Here is a 20,533-nt window from a genome sequence, read left to right as displayed (position 1 = left end):
AAGCGAGCTGAGGCGATACTAAAATGTGACGTGAAAACACAGCAGACTACTGATTGTTCAGAGAGAATCATCATTATTCACTGCGTCATCATTGTGCGCGCCTGACAGAGGCCAGCAACAGAAAGTTTTATATTTTACAATTTTCATACTTTATTTCATCACCAAAATCCACTTCTGAGAAGTTTTAAGGTGAGAAATCAACTGTGTAGATTTCGAATATTGACAGTTTTACGAGAAGTGATGGCGGAACTTGAAAGTTTTCGGTGTTTAGGAGCTCTGCAAGTCCGCGGGAGGAGCTCACAGAGCCCTCTGGTCCCACTGTCACACAGACCGCTGCAGCAACAACGGCAGTTTTCTTACCGCTTATCTGTCTTTACATTCTAATAGTAATGTTGAAACGTTTTAGCTTAAATAAAGAGAAAGCAGTGTGGGTCGCTGGTGTGTGCCGCATTGAAAATTACGTTGCGGCAGTTGTGTGTGGCGCCGCTAGGATGACCAGCTACATTGAGGGGTGCCATCTCTGGGTACTATCTGCTAAAGGCCAAACCGAGTCGAGTCAAGGTGAGGCAAGTTGAGCTGGTACTGGTAATGGAAAAACGGCATTTGATTTGACCTGTCATTGCTTGTTAGATAATATTTAAGCAATTGTTATGTTACATAGATAACTTTGGAAAAAGTTCCTGTAAATCTCTCCATTAGTCAGCAAAGTGCTGATGTTGATGACCATGCATTTAGTGTTTAGTGATTCATTACGTGTGTGTCTTCTCACAGTTCCAGAGGGTAGTCCATCTGATGTCTCAGAAGGCGTGGCGGATTGCGGACTTGTTCAGCGCTGTGGTTCAGTTCTGTAAACTACACGAGAAAGAGGAAGAGGAGGGCCGGTCTCTTTCCAGCCTGTTTGATTGGCTGTTGGAGACCCTGTAGGGCGGACTAGCCTCCTCATACTGCAAACAAAAACACACATGCTCACTCATTCATTCACACTTCTAAAATGTCCCCAACTGTTTGCCCCATCCTGTCTCACCCACCAAGTGTCTCTGCTGCAAGCTGAAGGCATAAATGCGATCAGCATGCTTGAGAAACTCGTACACCACAATCTGTCCACGGACGTTGGGTCTTTTTGTCTGTTCCTAGCCATGAATAGACCAGTCTCCCTTTAATAAAAGCATGTTTTTGTTTTCAGATTCACTTCTCTAGTGAGACACAAACACAGAGCAAGCAAACTGTAGGTGTACGGGTTGGACCTTCCTGATGGCAATGAAACAGCCTTCAAGAGATTATAGTCAGCAGGTTTTAACTGCTCCAGATTATATATAAATATATATTTACAGATTCTCACAACCAAATTATGTGCTTATTTATTTGTTTATTCCAAATGTACACACATGAAGCAAAGTACCAATAGAAGATAGGAAAATCAGGTTTAATTCTCCCCACAACTCAACATGCGCCAACCTTTTGTATCAAAACTACTTTGTAAAAGAGGCTTTGTAAGGAAACGTAAGCCCAGAAAAAAAAGCTCTTTCACTTTCTTATAATGGTCACTTAGAAGATCGCATTTGCTTAAAGTAAGCAAAATATTCACGTTTGTTGTGTTCATTGGCCTACATGCCATCTCTGTTGTGACCTTGAAATTCAGTTCTAAGTGTGTTATCTTGTTAATGTTACTTGAGAACTGATTATTTTGGATAGATGTACTGTATATACTGTAGATTTGGAACTGCTGCACCTTGGAGTAGTGGACTGCTCTCTCTAGCTTTTACTATGTCAGGAAGACAGAGTAAGGTTTGTAATGTTGAATTTGTATGTGGATTTGGTCTGTTTATTTCTCTACTTAGTGGTACTCTAGTGTTAAATCAGCAGTGGGAAAAAAAGCACATGATTCAGCTGTAAACTCTGTCACGGTAGAACTGAATGTATTTATCTTTTGACATCAATACATTTCTGTGATGTGAAAAAATGGCAGTCTTTATTATTTGTAACACTCAGCAGAAAGGCAACTGAACACTGGTTTGTAGCACATTTATCGACATTAGTATTGCCTGATGCACAGATGCAGTGAGACTGTACAACAACCATGTAATCTTTGGGGAAGTTCTTCACAATATCAGCTAGGGAGCTACTGAATAATGTGGGATTTTATTCAAACATGCAATGCATGAATATGATTAAATATAAAGGTTTTTATTACTGCAGCATGTTGGAACAGAAACTAAATGTGAGATATTTACAGCTCAGATTATGGAGTCTAGCTCACACTCTCTCTACACAGCTTAATTTAGAACCAGTTATCGTTACACATCATGTTCAGACCTTATTTTTATAACAAGCTAGTGTAAGTATAAGAACAAGTCAGACATTTGGGGAAATATGCTTACTTACTGTCTTGCCAAGTGTTAGATGAGACATTTGAGACCACTCGTGTCTGTCTGCTTTTAATAGGTAGCTAGAGTGAGAAGATGATTAGCTTAACCTAGTATAACAACTAGAGGCAGGGTGAAACAGCTAGCTCCTAGCGTGTTGTTTAAGTCGCAACACAAACAGAAAAGTAAAAACAAGTTATGTTGTGTAAATATTTATGTCCAAATTTGCCACACAGACATCAAAGTGACACTTCCAGCAAGAAAGCCTATGCCCCAAAATGTCTAGCTATTGCAACAAATACAACAAGTTGAATTCAAACTACTTGAGATGACATTTAAGGAGCAATGTTACCCTACTGTTAACGCCACAGTCACTGAATAGCTAGGTCTAATGGCCAAACCCAGTACAAAGTTAGTACAGTCAGGGAATAAGTGAACATTAGAGACACAAGTTATACAGTCAAGCAATAATGATTTGTTATCAACTTTAACCTTACACAGACGCTGTAGACCAGATTTTTACCTGCAGATTTTTCAGTTGGTAACCCACAATTCCAAAGATGTACATGGGTCGAACGTGGTAAACACAAATTGACTGTTGTGTCCATGTGTATGCCTGCTGGAGCCTTGACACGTTCAAAGGAAGGGGTCAGTACCAGATCCGGCATGTGTTATCCTTGCTGCCTGCAGGAGAGCACAAACACGAACAGGTGGCTGCACAGACGGACACAGCTGCACGCTTTTCATCTGAAAAGTACAATTAAGCTTTTGTGACGGTTTTAGCAGTGCATACCTGTAATGATGGTGTCACCCTCATAGTTGAAGACACAGGAGAAGATCTCGTCGGTGTGCCCCTCCAGGACTTGTAGGCAGACTCCAGACTGAACATCCCACAGGCGAGCTGTCTTATCCGAGCTGGCAGTCAGGACCCTGTTACCCTGCGGGCTGAAACAGATCTACCAAGAGAGGCAGAGTCAGGAGAGTTAGTTTTCTTCAGAAGTGTATGCTACATGAGCGATAGAGTGAGCAAGAGAGAGTGCTGAATAAGAGATTATAGCAGAAGTGGATGAAATGACAGTGGGAGGGGGAAATGAGGGAGAACACTTTCACTACATCAGCAGCATTATTCCACAGAGGTCATTCAACTTTAAATACTTAATGAGGACTAAGGAACCGGTGGCACTAGTTATTGAAGAGTTTTTCTAGTAGAGCATAATGAAAATCACGGCTAACGCTGACTGTATTAGATCCCAGATTCATCATTCCCTGAATGGTTTTGGATCCCCATAGTGAGGTAAAAGAAGAGATTATTAAATGAAGCTGGCTCTAGATGGCCATAAAAGTAAAGTGTGTTTTTGTTAAAATTCAAAACTGAGTACCCCAGGAGTGACCCTAGACAGGAAATGGACACTGACTAGGGAAGAAACAGACAAAGATAGAAGACCGGAGGAAGAAGATGAAAGTGACAGGTACAGAAATGGAATACAAACAGTTTAAAATGGAAAGGGAAGAGAAGAAAAGAGGACACAACAAGAAGGAGGTATAAATAAACAAAACTAAAGCTGCATACCAAGTCTAAATGACATATTAATTCTAACCTCATTTCCTAAATAGTGGTTACACACTGCAAAAGTTACAAAAGAGTGTGCTGTTGATGTATTTTATGTAAACTGAGGTATCATTTTCTCTTTCTTTGTAAATCTACCCAAAGAGTCATTATCCTCTTCAAAAGTCGAACTGGTGATTCCAAGTTTTTTTTTTTTTTAAAGCATCTGTGTTGGCTTCAAGGCAGAAATTTCAGACAGTCATCACCCTTAATGAAATCTCCAAATTAAGTTAAATTATTAAAATGGCGTCATCATCAGTTTCACCATTGTGCATGCCCCCTTGCTCTGCGCATAGATAAGGTATAGAAAAAGGATGCATGATCTGGGCAATAATGTTTGGTCATAAAGGTGTGTTTGTAAATGTGTCCACCATCGCTTCAGTCTCTCCTTCCTCACATAGTCACGAGATCGTAGCCATGGGCATGTGGTATGCTAGAAAGCTGTTTAACCTTCACCATCTTGTCGGTAGAAGAAAAATGCCTAGTAAAACCCATACCATAACCGTAGCCCTCTTTACATGAGGTGCATTAGGTGCTAATGTAACGGAAGCGAGCGAGGACGTGCAGTGAGTAAAACTCAATCCTTGAAACCTTAAAAGATGCACTGGCCGACCGATGATCCCCCATCCAGCCTATTTATTACTGACTGCCTGATGTGTTTCAGTAAACAGAGGTAGCTTCCCAGTCCCTCACACACACCGGAAAAATACAAATAAAAACAGATAAAATCACTCACATTAAGGTATAAGGTAAATGCAAAGCATAAAAAAACCCACACACCTTATGTCAAGGTATGTGTTGGTTTGACTCAATTAATGGCAGGCTAAGTTACATTGGATTAATTGTTTTTGAGGATGTGTGAAACATTTTGTTCAAAGGCTAGTAGTAGCACAAGGTGCCACGCTCACTTTATGGTCAGGGATGACGGATGGTATTTGCACACAATCTAGTTTGGACCCCAAAGATTCAATTAGCTATTATTATGGACAGAAACATCACTTCAGTCATATGGCCTACTTGCCCAGTTGTACCATGTGACACAGTAAGCACAAAACAGCCTGAAGCTTGGACTCCTGTCCCTGCACCTCAGCGTCACGCTTTATCCCATGTTAACAAGGCAAGAAGAGGCGATGTCCTATTTACAACACTGTCCAGAAGAGCTGCAGCTAGAGAGTTCACGTTACACAAAAATAATAATACTTACTCCCAAACAAGTCTGGGAGATGATGCTCTAATTACAGTTTCAAACATGGAACATAAATGGGTAAAATGTGATTTCCTGTTGCCATGTCTGTTAATTTCAAATGTTGACAGGAAGTAGATGTGGCCCATGCTGTTCCTCTTAATTTCCTCGCCATAAACACAAGCCTTCATTTCATCATCATGTGATGACTGTGAGAAGCTGGAACATGAGCAAAGATTTTGTTACTTTACAACTCTCCCTCTAATCTAATGAGGTATATTAATAGTTCATATCAGAATGTTAAATTGTTATGTCCTTGTTAAAATGAGGGGTTTAAATTTAGAAGTTAGAATAACAGAAATGCCTATTTATCTTATCAGAGAGACAAAATACTGAAAAAAACGTGATACAAAACTGCATTAAGGAACAGAGGCTACTGAACCAAAAGCTAACCTGCAAATGGGCTGAGACTGTGGGTCTCTATAGTGACATAAGATTCCTTTTCAAAGGCTACGGCAGAAAAGTCATTTTTGGTCCAGTAACTTACCTTGGAGATCTCTCCATCATGGCCCTCCAGAGTCACCAGACACTGATTTGTGGTTGCACTGAACACTCGCGCTGTACCTGGCAGAAACAGGGACAGGCAGGGTTGTTGGTGTTTGCTACAAGCATGCATGCTACATGTCAAAATGTTGATTTTGTTAAATTTAGGCCTCAGGACACCAGCAAAATTAAAACATCTGGAGGACTTTGCATGTGATCAAAACAATATACAATTGCTGGATAAAATTAGAAAAAAATCCTAAATAACACAATGAATTAGTTTGTCTACATAAAAAAATCGAATAATACGCACCATCAGCAGACGCAGTAGCAATGAGCTGACCGCTTAAATCAAAACACACATCTAGCACCTCTTCTTTGTGTCCAACAAGGGTGGCCACACACTTCCCACTGACTGAATCCCACAACTGCAGATACACACACATAACACTCTAATTGACACTATAATTATAAATACACAGACAGGAAACACAGAAACACAAAAACTAGGACACACATGTAGCTGTTGGCTGTCCTAAGTGGCTTTATTTGAACCATCCCTCCTAGAGGAATGCAGCGAGCTGGATAATTCTTACTTGTGAGCATGACTCATCTTGGCATAATTAAGAAATTAGGATTTAAATTTTCTCCTGTAAATGATGGAGTCCTTAGAGACAAGAGGTGGGGAGTAACAGGGAGGGGGGTGGAGGGGAGGGAGGAGGGTGAATGTGAATGACAAGAGCCATCCATCTACATAACTTGTCTTGCATAATTTAAAGTGCTAAATGAACGACAAACTGTTGCTGTGGGCAAAAAATCTAATTCCAGTGAACAGATGTGAACAGATGTTTAGGCAAAATACTTGTATTTGAAATAGTTAAATAAATAAAAAACACACACAAAAAAGTCTGGGCTGTTGATAGTTCACCTTGCAAGTTTTGTCCATAGAGCCTGTGACTATGAGGGAGCAATCCCAGTTAAACTGAACATTGCTGATTTCCCCCCTGTGACCAATCAGAGTGTGGACACGTCTGAGGAAAACAAAAAAAGCAGCAGTGAGTCATTTGTGCACTCTTGTATGCAGAATCTATAGGTGTTATGCATGCACTGTGCAGTATAAATGATGACACACATGCACAAATAGATGCCTACAGTGCAATAACAAGGATGATGTCTGACCTTCCTGAAGCAACATCCCATATAGCAACTGTGTGGTCAAAGGAGCCAGTGACAAGTTGATTTCCCACAGTGTTAAAGCACAGAGAGAGGACTTCTGCAGTGTGACCCTGGATGAAATCAGAAAGAGAGCATATTATCCCTCACTGTCTCATTTCTTTTCTTTAATTTGTTGGATAAGCATTTTCAGAGCATATAAACTACACACAGACATCTAGTTCACTCTACATGGACAGCAAACTAACTGTTATAACCATATTACAAATTAGATGTTTGTAAATACGTATGCAATACATGATTTTGCATTATTCAAAGCTCTGTATAATTCTTTACATCCCATGTACACTTTATTTATCTTTTTGCAATAAAGATTTAAGGAAGAAAAAAAGATTCTGATTATTCCGACACCACATGAATGCACCATCAATCACAGCTCACCCCTCCCTTTCCAAGCGCGTGTCGGCCGGCACACTCTGTAGGCTCTTGTGCTAAATAATATGCGTGGGCCTCCATTTGTCAAAATTTCTCTTCTTTTCTTACTTCTAATAAACCGGACGACTGTTATTACTACTAACGTTACTTCTTCTTCTTCTTCTTCTTTGTACGTATTCAGTGTAGTGAAGAAACGCACTCTAGCGCCGTTTGTCTGTTTGAGCTACTGTAGAAACATGGTGCCGCAACATGGCCATGTAAGGGGACCTGTGGTGTATGTAGATAGAAATGGCTCATTCTAAGGAAATAAAAACACAATAATTCATTTCTAAGGTCTTTATACACCACTGAAAACATAGCTATGTATATTAAATTGTATTTCTGTCAATCGATCCTCCTAAATATTATACACTGGACCTTTAAAGGTTAACTTCTGTATATTGCAGCTCAGACCATATTTTACCATGTTTCTGTGTTGATGTGACTAATTGGCACAACGTAATCTTTGTGGGCAATTGCATCTCGTCAAAGTATGTCCACTAAAGGGCTTGTTTTTGGCACTGACAGCCTCAGATTGTTACAATGAGTTTCAGACAACATTGTGGAAAGGATCCCTACAGAGACAGACCTTTTCTTAAAGAGTAAGATCCTTTTTGTTTAATTAGAAACATCAGTGAGGCAGAGATTACTGCCAAAGCTGCATCCTTTCTGTTTTGCAGGCATAGCAACTGGCTCCTCTGCTTTGATGGGACTGCTCACTTAAATCTGTTAAAGCTTTTGTGTTATTGTGTGTAGTTAAGTTAGAGCTATGGGGGTGTTTGTCAAATAGGAATACTATGAGTACTGAAAAAATCATAATTACTGAAAGACATGACAAAAACAACATTTGTTAAACATAACAAATACATTAACTCCTGACCAACAGAGTGGTGACCCTGTAGCCGTGGCTACAGTGGGCAAGCTGTGAAGGCAATGTTGCATGTGCATGTAGGATAGCCAGTGTCTTGTTTAGCAGAGGGAAACCCTATCCCTACTAATAACACAAACTAATTGATCGAGACAATGAGATAAAATAACTATTTTGGTGGCCATGACGAGTGCAATATTGCGCCAAAGCACTTTAGTGGACATACTTTGATGGGTTATTTCAATGCTGCTGACTGCAGCGTGTTCCATCAATACTGGACCAATTTCAAATAATTTCGACCCAATTAGTCACATTAACACGAAAACATGGGAAAATAAGGTCCAAGTTAAAAAACACCAAAGTTACCCTTTAAGCTATAAAGTTAGGTTGTTAAATTCATGAAATAAATAAATATGAGAGAGGATATGCTTAAGATTCAGCGCTCAATTGACTGCTGTAAGCTTGATTTGATTCTTCATGGTGTGTAAAGTACCGAAAGAACAGAGAGAGCTGCAGAGGGTTGCGTTTCACAGAGACAGAGTCAGCCAACCAACCAGTCACACCATGGACCCGTGCAGTCTGCATATCAAAGAGAGCTAACTACTCCCCTCAGAATGGGTAATCAGTGCCCCATTAAAGAGTAACAGTTATATTCCCCATCAGATCAAGGGTGGATATGTGGGGTAGAAAAGGCCATCAGCAGGGGTAACCATGCTCAATTTAGGAATAATTACCCATAGAAGTGAATGAAAAGTCAATCAATGCATTATTAATGAATGGATGTGAGCCCTGGGAGCAGAGAAAAAAGAGCAAGAAAGGCACTGGAATAAAGGTAGTAAACAAATAAATAAAAAATCTCACATTCAGAGTGGCCACCTCCTCCCCAGTCTCCACATCCCACAGCTTGGCAGTGGCATCCATGCTGCCTGTGGCCACCAGTGTACTCTGGGGGTTGAATGCCAGGCACACCTACACAGTACGAAACTCTCTTTTACAATCACTGGAGTTGGATTCTGCTCCAAAGCCAAAGGGGATTTGGCAGACTCATTTATTATCTAAGCACTAAACACGATACCAAAGTAAAACCATTAAACTGTACAATTTAAATGATCAGCTGGCCTTGGGCCTTGCTAAAGCCCCACAGGATAAAAATGTGCATAAATACTACGTACGATAGCCTACGGCATACGAAGCAATGACTGAGTAAAAACAAAAGTTCAAACCATTATCATACATACTATTTCTGCCATGTGTCCGCGAAAGGTATGAAAACATTTGCCTGTCGTAGCACACCACAGTTTGCATGTCTTATCAAAAGAGCCGGTGGCAATCTTGTCTCTAAGTTTCAGAAAGAGCAAAGAAGAAATGATGAAAAGCCCCTCTGAAAGGCTAAATACTTAATGTGAGTGTCAAATAGAGCAATGTTTCCCAGATGCAATGAAGGTTTTGCTGGAGCATCTCATTACCCATAGGGGTTGTTGAATGCAATTGCATACACCACATTTCTGTGACCCTCTAGCGTGTACAGCTCTGTGCCTGCAGCCGTGTCCCAAACTCTACATGTCCTGTCATAGCTTCCAGTTATAAACCTGCAGAGTGTTCGAGAGAAGAGTTAAGAACAATATTACCAACAAAAATACACAGCTTTTCTTGAACTCCTAAGGGCCAGCAGATAAACATTTGTTGCAAATAAACCTACCTTGACCCTGATTTGTCAAAGGCGATGTTTGTCAGTGGCAGTATGTGTGCCTTAAGCTCCTACAGTACAAAAGAGACCGGAGAAAGATAAGAAAATGAAGTTATTTACCTAATTCATCTTTAGGATGTCCCACACATTACCCATATATCATGATTACTCTGATTTGATGTAATGTAAAGACCTCTCTCTCCTGGCCCACCAATGGTGGGAGGATTTTCTCTCCTTATGCAGACTGTCTTGCGAGTTTTAGACACAGGCAGAGAACATCAATATCCTCTGACCTCCAGCCACGTAACCAACTTTGACCCCTTACCAATTATGTATGTACTCCATAAGACACCAAGCCACACAAAAATGAGTTGTTATCATGCTATTAGGCTGTTGGCACGCTAACTTGGCTTTTAATTCTAAGAATTACTAACCTAACCTGCTCTCTGGTGCCTCTTTGGAGCACTGGCTAATGTCACTACCCAAATGCCTAAGTTTCAACAGATGTAAATAACATTCCCAAAGAGCAAAAATTTGGGAGCTAATGCGCTGCTTCAATTAGCTGAAGTTGCCAAACACGTCATCATCCACAAATCTTCTCGGTTGCCTGTGTGTTACATAGTTACACTGCTTTATAGAAGGCAAAATCCACTAGCTGTTGTTTTTTAGTCCCTCAATCTAATGCCAAATATATGTGTGCCAAAAGTGTTTGTACCACTAGAAGCAACAAAGAGCTTTCTACACTTATTTCATAAAACAATACCATAGATTTTACAACCTGTCCTGAGACCCTGAATGGGAATACTGTAATGTACACCAATAGGAGCTACTTTATTGAATCTAGATGCCACGCCACTGTGTAGATTTATTTATTACTGGCCAGCAATATAAGTTTAAGTCCAGTGTCTGACCTTGAAGAAACAGAACCTGTGGTGATCCTGCTGGCCCTGTTTCTGCTGAAGTCGAAGGATCAGCTGTTTGACCTGATCAGCCCGGGACTCTGTGATCAGAGGCTCAGATCGTCTGATTTCTGCCAACAACTCATCTGGGTTTGTTCTGCATGGTGGGAAAATTTGCACATTTAACACATTTTAAACGGATAATTTAGAAAGTGATAACATGAGAACAATTACATGCAAAATAATAATAATTATTTCCATTAAGTCACTGTTTGGAGATGAAATACAGCTTAAGAGGCTCTTTACCCAAATATATGCAGGGAAGCAAACCCTCCTCCTCCTCTTGTTGATTTAAGTACACTTATGAGTGCCACAAGAGCTGAGCTGATTAACTTTGTTATCCACAAGGGAAAACTGATTTGTAGTGTGCTGGTATCAAAAAGAACTTAATCATTTTAAAAAATGTCATACAGAAACATTAAATAACAGCAGGATAGTCTGGTGATTAACACCAAGCCTCATGATGAGTGCTAAGGGAAGGGAGATATGTCTGATCTGTTTAGTAATTAAAATGACAGTATTTGTTAGAGATGAAAAGCAACAACACTCACACAGAGGGTTATTATGACATCACATAGTTTTCAGTTAGTGTGTTGTAAGATGATAAATAACGTTACAATAAAAAATATAATACCTTGTACCTTCTATTGTAACGTTAAATTTATGAATGTATATACAGGAAACAACTCACGCACCCGGGAGTCAAATCCAAAAGGTCGATTGATTTGGTCCTCAAATATCCTCCTTTGTCATATTCCAAGATTATACCTGATGGCAGAAACAGGTATTAAACCAGGAAAAGCAACTCACATCGGCTGATTTTAAAAAGCAGCGGTTGCGTCAACTCAGCTAACCAGGATTATGTTTTCAGAGCTAGCTAACGTTATAGTGCTAGAGTTAACGTTACAGCAAGGTGTTGTCAAAGCAGAAAATGTTATTCTAAAGCAGTGATATATTCCCTTAAAAAGAAGTAAAGTTACCGTTTAAATAATGTGTTTTACCTGGTGGATAATATCTGAGAAGGAACCGCTTGAGTTTCATATTGCTGTGAATTCAGGCCACTTTAACGTTACGTAAACTATCAACAAACCGTTTCTATGGCGACAGACCGGCAACACGTGCCCGCATCCATTCACTACGCATGCGTACTACTACGTACACAACAACCTTATCCAGCACTTGAAAGTCGAGTATATTGCCAGAGGTGCCACTTGTAATGTTGGGCCCCTGCATAATTCAGGCTTTTGCCTGAATTTCTGAGTTTAGCAAGAGTTTTTGTTAGAAGTCAGTTATGTAACGTCATTTTATGCCTTGATATGTGAGGAATATACGACGACTTAAACGAATGTTCTATGAATTAGTCATGACAAAGTTGCTGAAGACTCCCTTATAACTTGGGTTTGAGTTGTAGGCCTATATGGTGACTGTGATTTTATTTTATTTTATGTTATATCACTGCTTTCTACAGATGTTTAATTAGCTCTAGTTGATGAAACACTTATTAATAACTTTTTTAGTAATAAATAGCTTTTGCCTTTATGCTGCAGATGGGGAGTCATCTTATTCCCAGGGTTAATTTACCTGCCTCTGCCTAACTAATGAGAAGTTTAATTTCTCTCTGTTAAATTGTCTCATGTCTTGTTTGATGTAATCTATTACAGGCGAAAGGACTGTATTGATCCCTTAAGAAAGAATCACTTCTCAGCTATCCTTTTGTTTCCTAACAGGTCAAAGTCTATCGCTCATAAACTGTAACTAAGGATCTAAACTAACAAGCAGATCATAAATATGGTGTTTGTATTTTCTAGCTACTGATAAATAGCGATAGCTTCAAGAACAGTCACTACACTTTAGGGATAGCCCAGGTGGTCAGACTTCAAATTAAGAACAAAGTGCTCAGGTAGTGCTCCTGGGAATACAAACCAAAGACGATCTCTTGGAAATTCTGCTGAGGTAAAAGAATGGGTGGTTGGGCCAAGTTGAAGTCCTCCGCCTGGGCTTATCCCACCGCAGTCCTGTCACTCTATGGGTTTTTTGCTAACTGCAGAGTAGCAGAGCCCTTCCTAACACCATACCTTATTGGACCACACAAGAACATCTCTGGAGAAGTGGTAAGAATGGCAGACACATACACACTGTAATGTACACAGTTACTCTACAGCCTGTATACATCAAGTACTGTCATTTATTAGGAGCTAATATCGCAGACCAACTGCTCTTCAGATATGACAGACAATGAGAAATGCATGTGATGGCCAAGCATGACCAGCATTCTTGTTCTCTGGTTCTTCTTGTTTCCTACAGGTGACCAACTACCTGTTTCCTATCTGGACCTACTCCTACCTCGCCTTCTTGTTTCCCGTCTTCCTTCTGACTGACTTTTTAAGGCATAAGCCCCTCATTATGGTACAGGGGCTCTTCCTGGTCACCAACTACATCCTGCTCAGCTTTGCCCCGGGTCTGCCTGCTATGATCTTCCTTCAGGTCCACTGCTAACAATGATTAAAAACTGCTGAATGTAATGTTAATCATGTTTCCCAGGTACCCAAGAAGATAGGTTGTTGTGCATCTCTCTTAAAATCTTTTCCATCCCATCAACAGGTTAACTATGCTGTGGTGACTTCCACAGAGGTGGCCTACTTTTCCTACATTTACAGTGTGATTCCAGTTGAGAATTACCAAAGAGCCACTGGCTACCTGCGCAGCGCCATGCTGGCTGGATATACAATTGGTGCCAGCCTGGGCCAAGTGCTCGTCTCCCTTGCAGGTAAGGCATACTAGCCTGTAATATATACTGAATGAAAATTTTTATTTTCTCTACATTAAGATTAATACTCCTCAATACAGATAATAAATATCTCCTAATACAGTCTCAAACAACAAAATTAACTGCAAAGAAAATAATGACGAAACTGCACTGAATTATGCTTCACATTTTGAGCAAGCACTAATGAAGCATGAACTCTAATCAACAGGAGTAGACTACTTCTACATCAATGCTATCACCCTGGGGATTGTAAGCCTGGCTTTTCTCATCTCCTTCTGGTTGCCCATGCCCCAAAGGAGCCTCTTCTTCAAAGGGAAAAAGGCAGCAGCTGTGGTCTCGCAGTCCCAACAGGATGGGCCGCTGGGAGAGGATGGGTCTGAGGAAGCGGTGACGGATAAGGTTGACGCTGGCTCAGGCAGGGAGAAGATGGAGCACAATGGCAATGCTTGCTGGTGCAGCTGGGAAAATGTGGTCACTGCGGGCCATCTACTTTGGCAAAGCTTCAGGGAGTCATATTCTTCCAGGCATTTTCTATTTTCTGTTTAACACGTCACACTTTGAGTACAGTTCTGCTGAGCACACACGTTTTGCACATTTTGTCCTGTATCATAGTTTAATGGATTTTACTGCAGCAAATTAAATTATTATTTATTGTGGTGTTTGTCTAATAATGTAATAATATATAATTCAAATAGTAGTACTCTTTTAGAAGGTTGGAATAGCCTTCTAATTACAATCATGATCCTAATCTGTTTTAATAATGTCCACCATGCAGACATTTAATATACTGGTCCCTGTGGTGGGCTCTGGCTACAGCTGGCTACGTGCAGGTTTTCAACTACACCCAGCTGATGTGGGACCATATAGAACCATCTGCCACATCATCCATCTACAATGGAGGTGTAGAGGCTGCTTGTTCTCTTGTGGGTAAGACTGGTTGCAGGTGTGTGTGTGTGTGTGTGTGTGTGTGTGTAAAAGAGAAAACATTAGAGAAAGAGAAAAGCTATAATTTGTGGTTTTGATTTCTGGTAAGATCATACTTGAGCTATTTCAGTCTTATTCAGTTTCATCATAAAGGATACCTCTGGTAATATTCTATAATTTTCTTAATGTCAACAAATCACATGATATAGCTTGCTATATGAAGCTATTATTCCCTTTGCCATATTAAAAACACACCAATGAAGCACACTGCTGCACTGGATGGTATTCCTTCATTACAATGAATGAGGGCACTTTTATTTTCAAGTCGGTCCCACGTAAACCGTCCTGCTGTCGTAAATACTCACTTGCGCACCCAATCCATGGCTGAAAATAGCTCCACACAAACACCATTTACTCCTATTTGAATAGTCTTGACTAAAAACTACAGTAATATAATAATAATAATAATAGCGATGCATTTCATTTATATAGCACTTTATCATGAAAACTCAAAGCGCTTCACAGTGAAGTGGGGGGGGGCTCCACCACCAATGTGTAGCACCCACCTGGGTGATGCACGGCAGCCATTTAGCGCCAGAACGCTCACCACACATCAGCTTGAGGCAGAGAGGGAGGGAAACATTGAGCCAGTTGCTACGGGGATCATTAGATGGCCAGATGTTGAAAGCCAGTTTGGGAATTTTGCCATGACACCGGGGAACCCCCTACTCTTTGCGACAAGTGCCATGGGATCTTTAATGACCACAGTGAGTCAGGACCTCGGTTTAACGTCTCATCCGAAGGACGGAGCTGTTTTAGGAAGTGATTTAGCTTAAATAAAAGGATAGATGTGTTACCCATTTGTGAAGCTCTTCAATAGCAAATAAAGAGCTTCTGGCTGAATGCCAAAGGGTAGCGAAGTCAGATAGTATTGAAAGATGGTGGACTCATATCATTGGTTTTGGCTTTTCCTGAAATTTGTTGACAATAACATATAGAATATCATCAGCTTTATCCTTCGCGTAAATATCACCTTTCCAAAAGCATTATCACCTAAACAGGACATAAAAGCTGAATAATGTGCACACATCTAATGAAAGAGTGAAAGTTTCTTTTGGACTCACAGAAGCAGGGGATGTTCACCGCATTCAGACCAGGAACCAGGAGTTCAATTGACACAGGGCCATCCAGAAGCACAGCCACATTATATAGAGCAAAATTAAATTTAACAATGCTATTAAAAGCTGCCATGTCTGATGGCACACAGACATATAAAAAGTTGCAATTAAAAGAAAACAACCATGCACCTTGGTTTTATGGGATACCTGATTAAATGGAAAATGCGTATTGATTTTGAAAGGGACTAGCAGAACCACGGCCCTGTTGGCTTATGCTCAACCTGGCTCTGCATGAGAAGAAGAAGAGTAATTGCTTCAGTTAAGGAGATAAAGTTAGGAGGTAATGGATTCTCTGATTCTTGCTGATAGTTGATTCCAGGAGCAGGGTCGAAGTGGTTCATCATAATAGCCAGGTGCTGTGGAGGCCAGCAGAGATGTGTGTGCATAAGGTTTTGTTTAGAGGCCACATCGCCCTTTGAACCAACGTTCAAGGAAAGAAATGTTGTTGTTGGGATTAATGAATGATTTACATGCCATGGTGGAGGTGTTGTCTGCTTGAATGACAGATTAATCACGTCATCTTTCTTCTCCGTGGGCCAGGTGCTGCAGCGGCGTTCTCTGTGGGCCACATCAGGGTGACCTGGGCTGTATGGGGAGAGCTGGCATTAGGGTTGTTCTCAGCTGTAGGGTCTGGTGCAGTGTTTCTGATGGCGCTCACCAGCAGTATCTGGGCATGCTATGCTGGTTATGTCATATTCAAGTCCTGCTACATGTTTCTCATCACCATCACAACGTAAGTTCACTGCAGTATACCTCCAACTAAACATTTATTCTGCAGTGTTACTGTGAGTTTACCTTCTGATAAAGGGACAGCAGAGCACAAAGCCTGAAGTTCACCTCCTCAATGAAAAGGAAGATCCTGGTTTTGGATTAGATACATTGGATACATCCCAAAACCCATAACATATTTAATTTACATAGACATACAACAAAGAAAAACAGAAACTACTCATTTAAGAAGCTGGTACCGGGAAATATTTAGGATTTGTGCTTGAAAAGTGGCCCAAATTACTAATCATTTATCAAAATAGTCTATATATCTATGGGGGTCTAAGCATATAGCATATTTCAGGTATTGAGGTATTTGTCAGAAATGACAAGGTCTTTCTCTTTTTAGATTTCAGATCGCATCCAACCTCTCTATGGAGTGCTATGCTTTGACATTCGGGATCAACACTTTTGTAGCCCTCTCGCTGCAGACCATCATCACAGGCATTGTGGTTGATGAAGCTGCACTGGGACTGGACATTGTGACGCAGGTGTGTCCGCACACAGGGCTGACATATTAATTAAATACTTTTTTAAAATTTTAATGGCAGCACACAGGTGTTTAACGGTGACAATCTCTGGGTGAACTAAAGAATGGCAAGAATGTAAGCAGTGCAACTGTGAGGACAGGGCGACACCTGGTGGTTATCATTGACTGTTGCACGCAGATACAGTGGATGAACATTGATCATAACATGATTCAATCATAATGCAATAATGTTTCTCTGCAGTTCATCGTGTACGGCAGCTACTACGCTGTCATCTCGGTGCTGTTTCTGACCCGAGGGACCTACACCGCCTGTTTAAATCAACACAATCCTGAGCACACAAAAACCAAGGAGCAAGAGTCCGGAGTGGAAGTGATCTCGGCTGAACGTTTCTGATCAAGGTCAACAAACTGTTACAGTGTAATCTGTTCCATTTTTTTATGGGAAATAAAATAATCATTCACCAACAGCTTTACTGTTCTCTAATGAGTGTAAAACTGAGCATCTTATTGCCTCCATAGAAATCCTCCTTAGAGATCTAGGCTACAGTAGCCTTTACATGCCAACCGACCCCATGGGAGTTTTCTATATTATCTATACAACTTGCTATCTTTACAATTATTAGTGATTGGTGAAGTATACTGTATGATAAAGTCCTGAGATTGTGACATGTGTATCTCGGCTTTGGGTTTTGCTGCTCTTTGACCGGGTTGTTGATTGACAAACCAAGCTCAACAGTTAGTCAACTATTTCCTACAAGGAGGAGAAACAGAAAAAGTACCACGGCACGGAACATACACACAAACACACACACACCTGAAACAGGCAGAACGCCGGCAGAAGATGGAGGCAGTGAGGAGATGGAGGGCCGACTGGAGGTATCCCACTACTCTGCTGTGCATGTACGGATTCTTCAGCACAGTTAAACCCCTGGAGCCTTTCCTCATCCCATACTTGACAGGACCGGACAAGAATCTGACGACAGAACAGGTATAAAAATTTTGGACAAGAAGATAAATGACTGATTTAAGCAATTTAAGAAATCAGAAAAAATAATAATCTAAATCAGGAGAGTCTAAAAGTCAACAGACCAATCATGAATGAGTATCTACAGTATTTGAGTTTGTCTCGTCAGTTTTGTGGCTTTGACAGCAAAAACTAAAATGCACTCATGCACTCACTTTTTTGTATTTACATTTACATGTTATTTCATGACAAAATAACCCAGCTGGTGAAAGAGCAAAGAGTTATATAGGCTACAGTCTTTCTTACTTGAGTGGCTATAATAGAATCATGACTATAAAACCTGATTTATTGCTATGAGGAAACAGTCTTACACTCAGTGGCCTTTCACATTTATCTGTTGGTGCATTGCTTATCAGGTAAACAATCAAATTTTCCCGGTGTGGACGTACTCCTACCTGTGCATGCTGGTGCCGGTGTTCCTGCTGACTGACTGGCTGCGTTACAAGCCTGTGGTGGTGTTCCAGTGTGTCACCCTCTTCATCACCTCAGCAATGATACTCTGGACGAAAAGTGTAGCAGCAATGCAGGCCATGCAGTTCTTCTACGGGGTGGTGACCGCCAGCGAGGTGGCCTATTTCTCCTACATCTACAGGTCATGTACTGTAGCTCAAAGGGCACAGCAAGGTGCCAGTGCTGCCAGGATTGAATATGGCATTGTTGAATGAGAAAGACATGATATTTTGAATGTGTTTATTACAGTGTGGTAGATCTGAAGAGGTACCGGAAGGCAACATCTTACAGCCGCAGTGTCCAGCTCCTGGGGTACACAGTGGGCTCTGTGCTGGGTCAGCTGCTCGTCAGCTTCAACCTCATGTCCTACAACAACATCATGGTATTTACTCTAGTACTCACCGCCATCGCTCTCCTCGCTTCCTGCCTCTTGCCAATGCCACAGCAGAGCATGTTCTTTCACCGAAGACATACTACTGGACAGACAGAGGGTACAAAGAGGCAGCAGGTAAGTGGGACTGGAGATGCAACAGAGCACACAAGCGGATCAAAGGTATCCCTGGAGGATATGAGAGATGAAAAAATTGATAACATAAGTGAAACAGAGGAGGGAGCAGTAAAAGGACTGGATGAAAAAAGGACTAAGAGTGAAGACTTTGAGGAGTTGGTTGGCACAGGGAGCTGCAGCCAAGTCCTCCTCCAGCTGTGGAGGGACTTTCGCCAGTGCTATTCCTCCAGACAGCTGCTCTACTGGTCAGTGTGGTGGGCAATGGCCACCTGTGGCTACAACCAGACTGCCAACTATGTGCAGGTCAGTTGTGAAGGCAACATAAACAAAAAAAAAGGGACAATTGAAAAGCCACTCACCTGCTTTCTTCTTTATACATGTTCATCATATCACTTTCGTGTGTGTGTGTGTATGATCTACCTAACCCTGCAGGTGCTGTGGGAGCATGTGGAACCTTCCCAGAACTTCACTATCTACAATGGAGGCGTGGAGGCAGTGTCCAACTTGTTGGGTAGGCAACATCACATCAAGGTTTCCAGTGCAGAGTACAGACTAGGAAAGAAAAAAATAAAAACTAAACCAAGTGGCGCATCATGTTGTTATTGCCTCTATTTGGAATAATATTATTATAGCCTACAAGTTATATATTCCAGCAAAATATTTGATTTTAAAAGGGAAATAACTTGACAGCTATTGGTGATGTATTGAACCCATTTCCTTAGTGCTTATTCAGTTGTCATCTCTACCACAATAATCCTGAAACAATGTGTGTTGCAGGTGCAGCAACATCCTATGGTATAGGCTTCACTGAGGTGAGATGGGAACAGTGGGGAGAGCTGGCCCTCGGCGGTTTCTCTGGACTCGGGGCAGCAGCACTCTTCCTCATGACCTTTATCGGCAACATCTGGGTCTGCTACACTGGTTATGTCATTTTCAAGTGCCTGTACATGCTGCTGATAACAATAGCCATGTAAGAGTGTTATATGATAAGGGGTTGTTTTAGCCCAGAACTCAGACCTTATTTTATTACAGGCAGTACAGGGGAAACAAGCATTCAAATGAACAAAACACACGATTTCTTTTTAGGTACCAGATTGCAGCTGACTTGTCAATGGAAAGATATGCACTGGTCTTCGGAGCAAACAACTTTGGAGCATTGGCTCTACAGACAATCATCACTTCTGTTGTGGTTGACAGTGGAGGACTGGGCCTTGGCATCATTCCTCAGGTGTGTCGCATGATCAGAAAATGTGAAGTCTTCTGTAGATGCAGCAGAAGTCCACTCATCACAGTTGTTGTAAATGCATTTAAAATAGTTTTTAGTAATTTTTGTTTTGTTTTGCAGTTCACCATATATGCCAGCTACTTCTCAGTCATCGCTGTTGTTTTTTCACTTCGGGGACTGTTTACCATTTGGAGAGCACAGAAGCAGCAAAGAGTCCACCCCTCCAGTAAAAATGACCCTCAAGACTGCAAGGAACACATTTTCTGAATAAATATACCAGCTGAGCTAATCACTTGTGCTTTTGGTCCCCACTGCATCAAAGTGGCCACACCAAAAGTCACCA

At 41.1% G+C, this 20,533-nt stretch overlaps 4 protein-coding genes across 5 annotated transcripts in view; 3 read left to right on the top strand and 1 right to left on the bottom strand.

Moving 5' to 3' along the window:
* The window catches only part of LOC119883167 (SPHK1 interactor, AKAP domain containing), a 30,928-nt gene extending 28,968 nt beyond the window's left edge, over positions 1-1,960 (top strand). For both annotated transcript variants that reach the window (XM_038693717.1, XM_038693716.1), the window contains one exon: positions 772-1,960. In XM_038693717.1, the coding sequence (XP_038549645.1) occupies positions 772-924 (153 nt within the window). In that variant the 3' untranslated portion in view covers positions 925-1,960. The remainder of the gene's footprint in view (positions 1-771) is intronic.
* A 203-nt stretch (positions 1,961-2,163) lies between these two features.
* Positions 2,164-11,962, bottom strand: daw1 (dynein assembly factor with WDR repeat domains 1). The gene is made up of 13 exons (XM_038693723.1): positions 11,858-11,962; positions 11,552-11,624; positions 10,809-10,953; positions 9,910-9,968; positions 9,677-9,799; positions 9,449-9,548; positions 9,072-9,179; positions 6,875-6,981; positions 6,624-6,726; positions 6,009-6,123; positions 5,700-5,776; positions 3,157-3,319; positions 2,164-3,047 (listed from the first exon to the last, which is right to left on the bottom strand). Exons 1-13 carry the CDS (start codon positions 11,895-11,897, stop codon positions 3,013-3,015), a joined length of 1,248 nt encoding a protein of 415 aa, XP_038549651.1. The 5' UTR covers positions 11,898-11,962; the 3' UTR covers positions 2,164-3,012.
* A 37-nt stretch (positions 11,963-11,999) lies between these two features.
* Positions 12,000-17,534, top strand: slc19a3b (solute carrier family 19 member 3b). Its single transcript, XM_038693729.1, has 8 exons — positions 12,000-12,967; positions 13,161-13,340; positions 13,458-13,623; positions 13,832-14,147; positions 14,399-14,550; positions 16,266-16,458; positions 16,843-16,984; positions 17,225-17,534. Exons 1-8 carry the CDS (start codon positions 12,818-12,820, stop codon positions 17,375-17,377), a joined length of 1,452 nt encoding a protein of 483 aa, XP_038549657.1. The 5' UTR covers positions 12,000-12,817; the 3' UTR covers positions 17,378-17,534.
* Positions 17,535-17,625: 91 nt separating this feature from the next.
* slc19a3a (solute carrier family 19 member 3a) lies at positions 17,626-20,457 on the top strand. Its single transcript, XM_038693829.1, has 7 exons — positions 17,626-17,971; positions 18,364-18,599; positions 18,707-19,268; positions 19,398-19,476; positions 19,743-19,935; positions 20,052-20,193; positions 20,311-20,457. Exons 1-7 carry the CDS (start codon positions 17,825-17,827, stop codon positions 20,455-20,457), a joined length of 1,506 nt encoding a protein of 501 aa, XP_038549757.1. The 5' UTR covers positions 17,626-17,824.
* The last annotated feature ends 76 nt before the right edge of the window (positions 20,458-20,533 follow it).

The sequence above is a fragment of the Micropterus salmoides genome, unplaced genomic scaffold (assembly GCF_014851395.1).
Source record: "Micropterus salmoides isolate LMB-PRFRI ecotype aquatic unplaced genomic scaffold, ASM1485139v1 Ms_hic_scaffold_3, whole genome shotgun sequence".
Lineage (NCBI taxonomy): Eukaryota > Metazoa > Chordata > Actinopteri > Centrarchiformes > Centrarchidae > Micropterus > Micropterus salmoides.
This window is presented reverse-complemented; position numbering and strand designations above follow the sequence as displayed.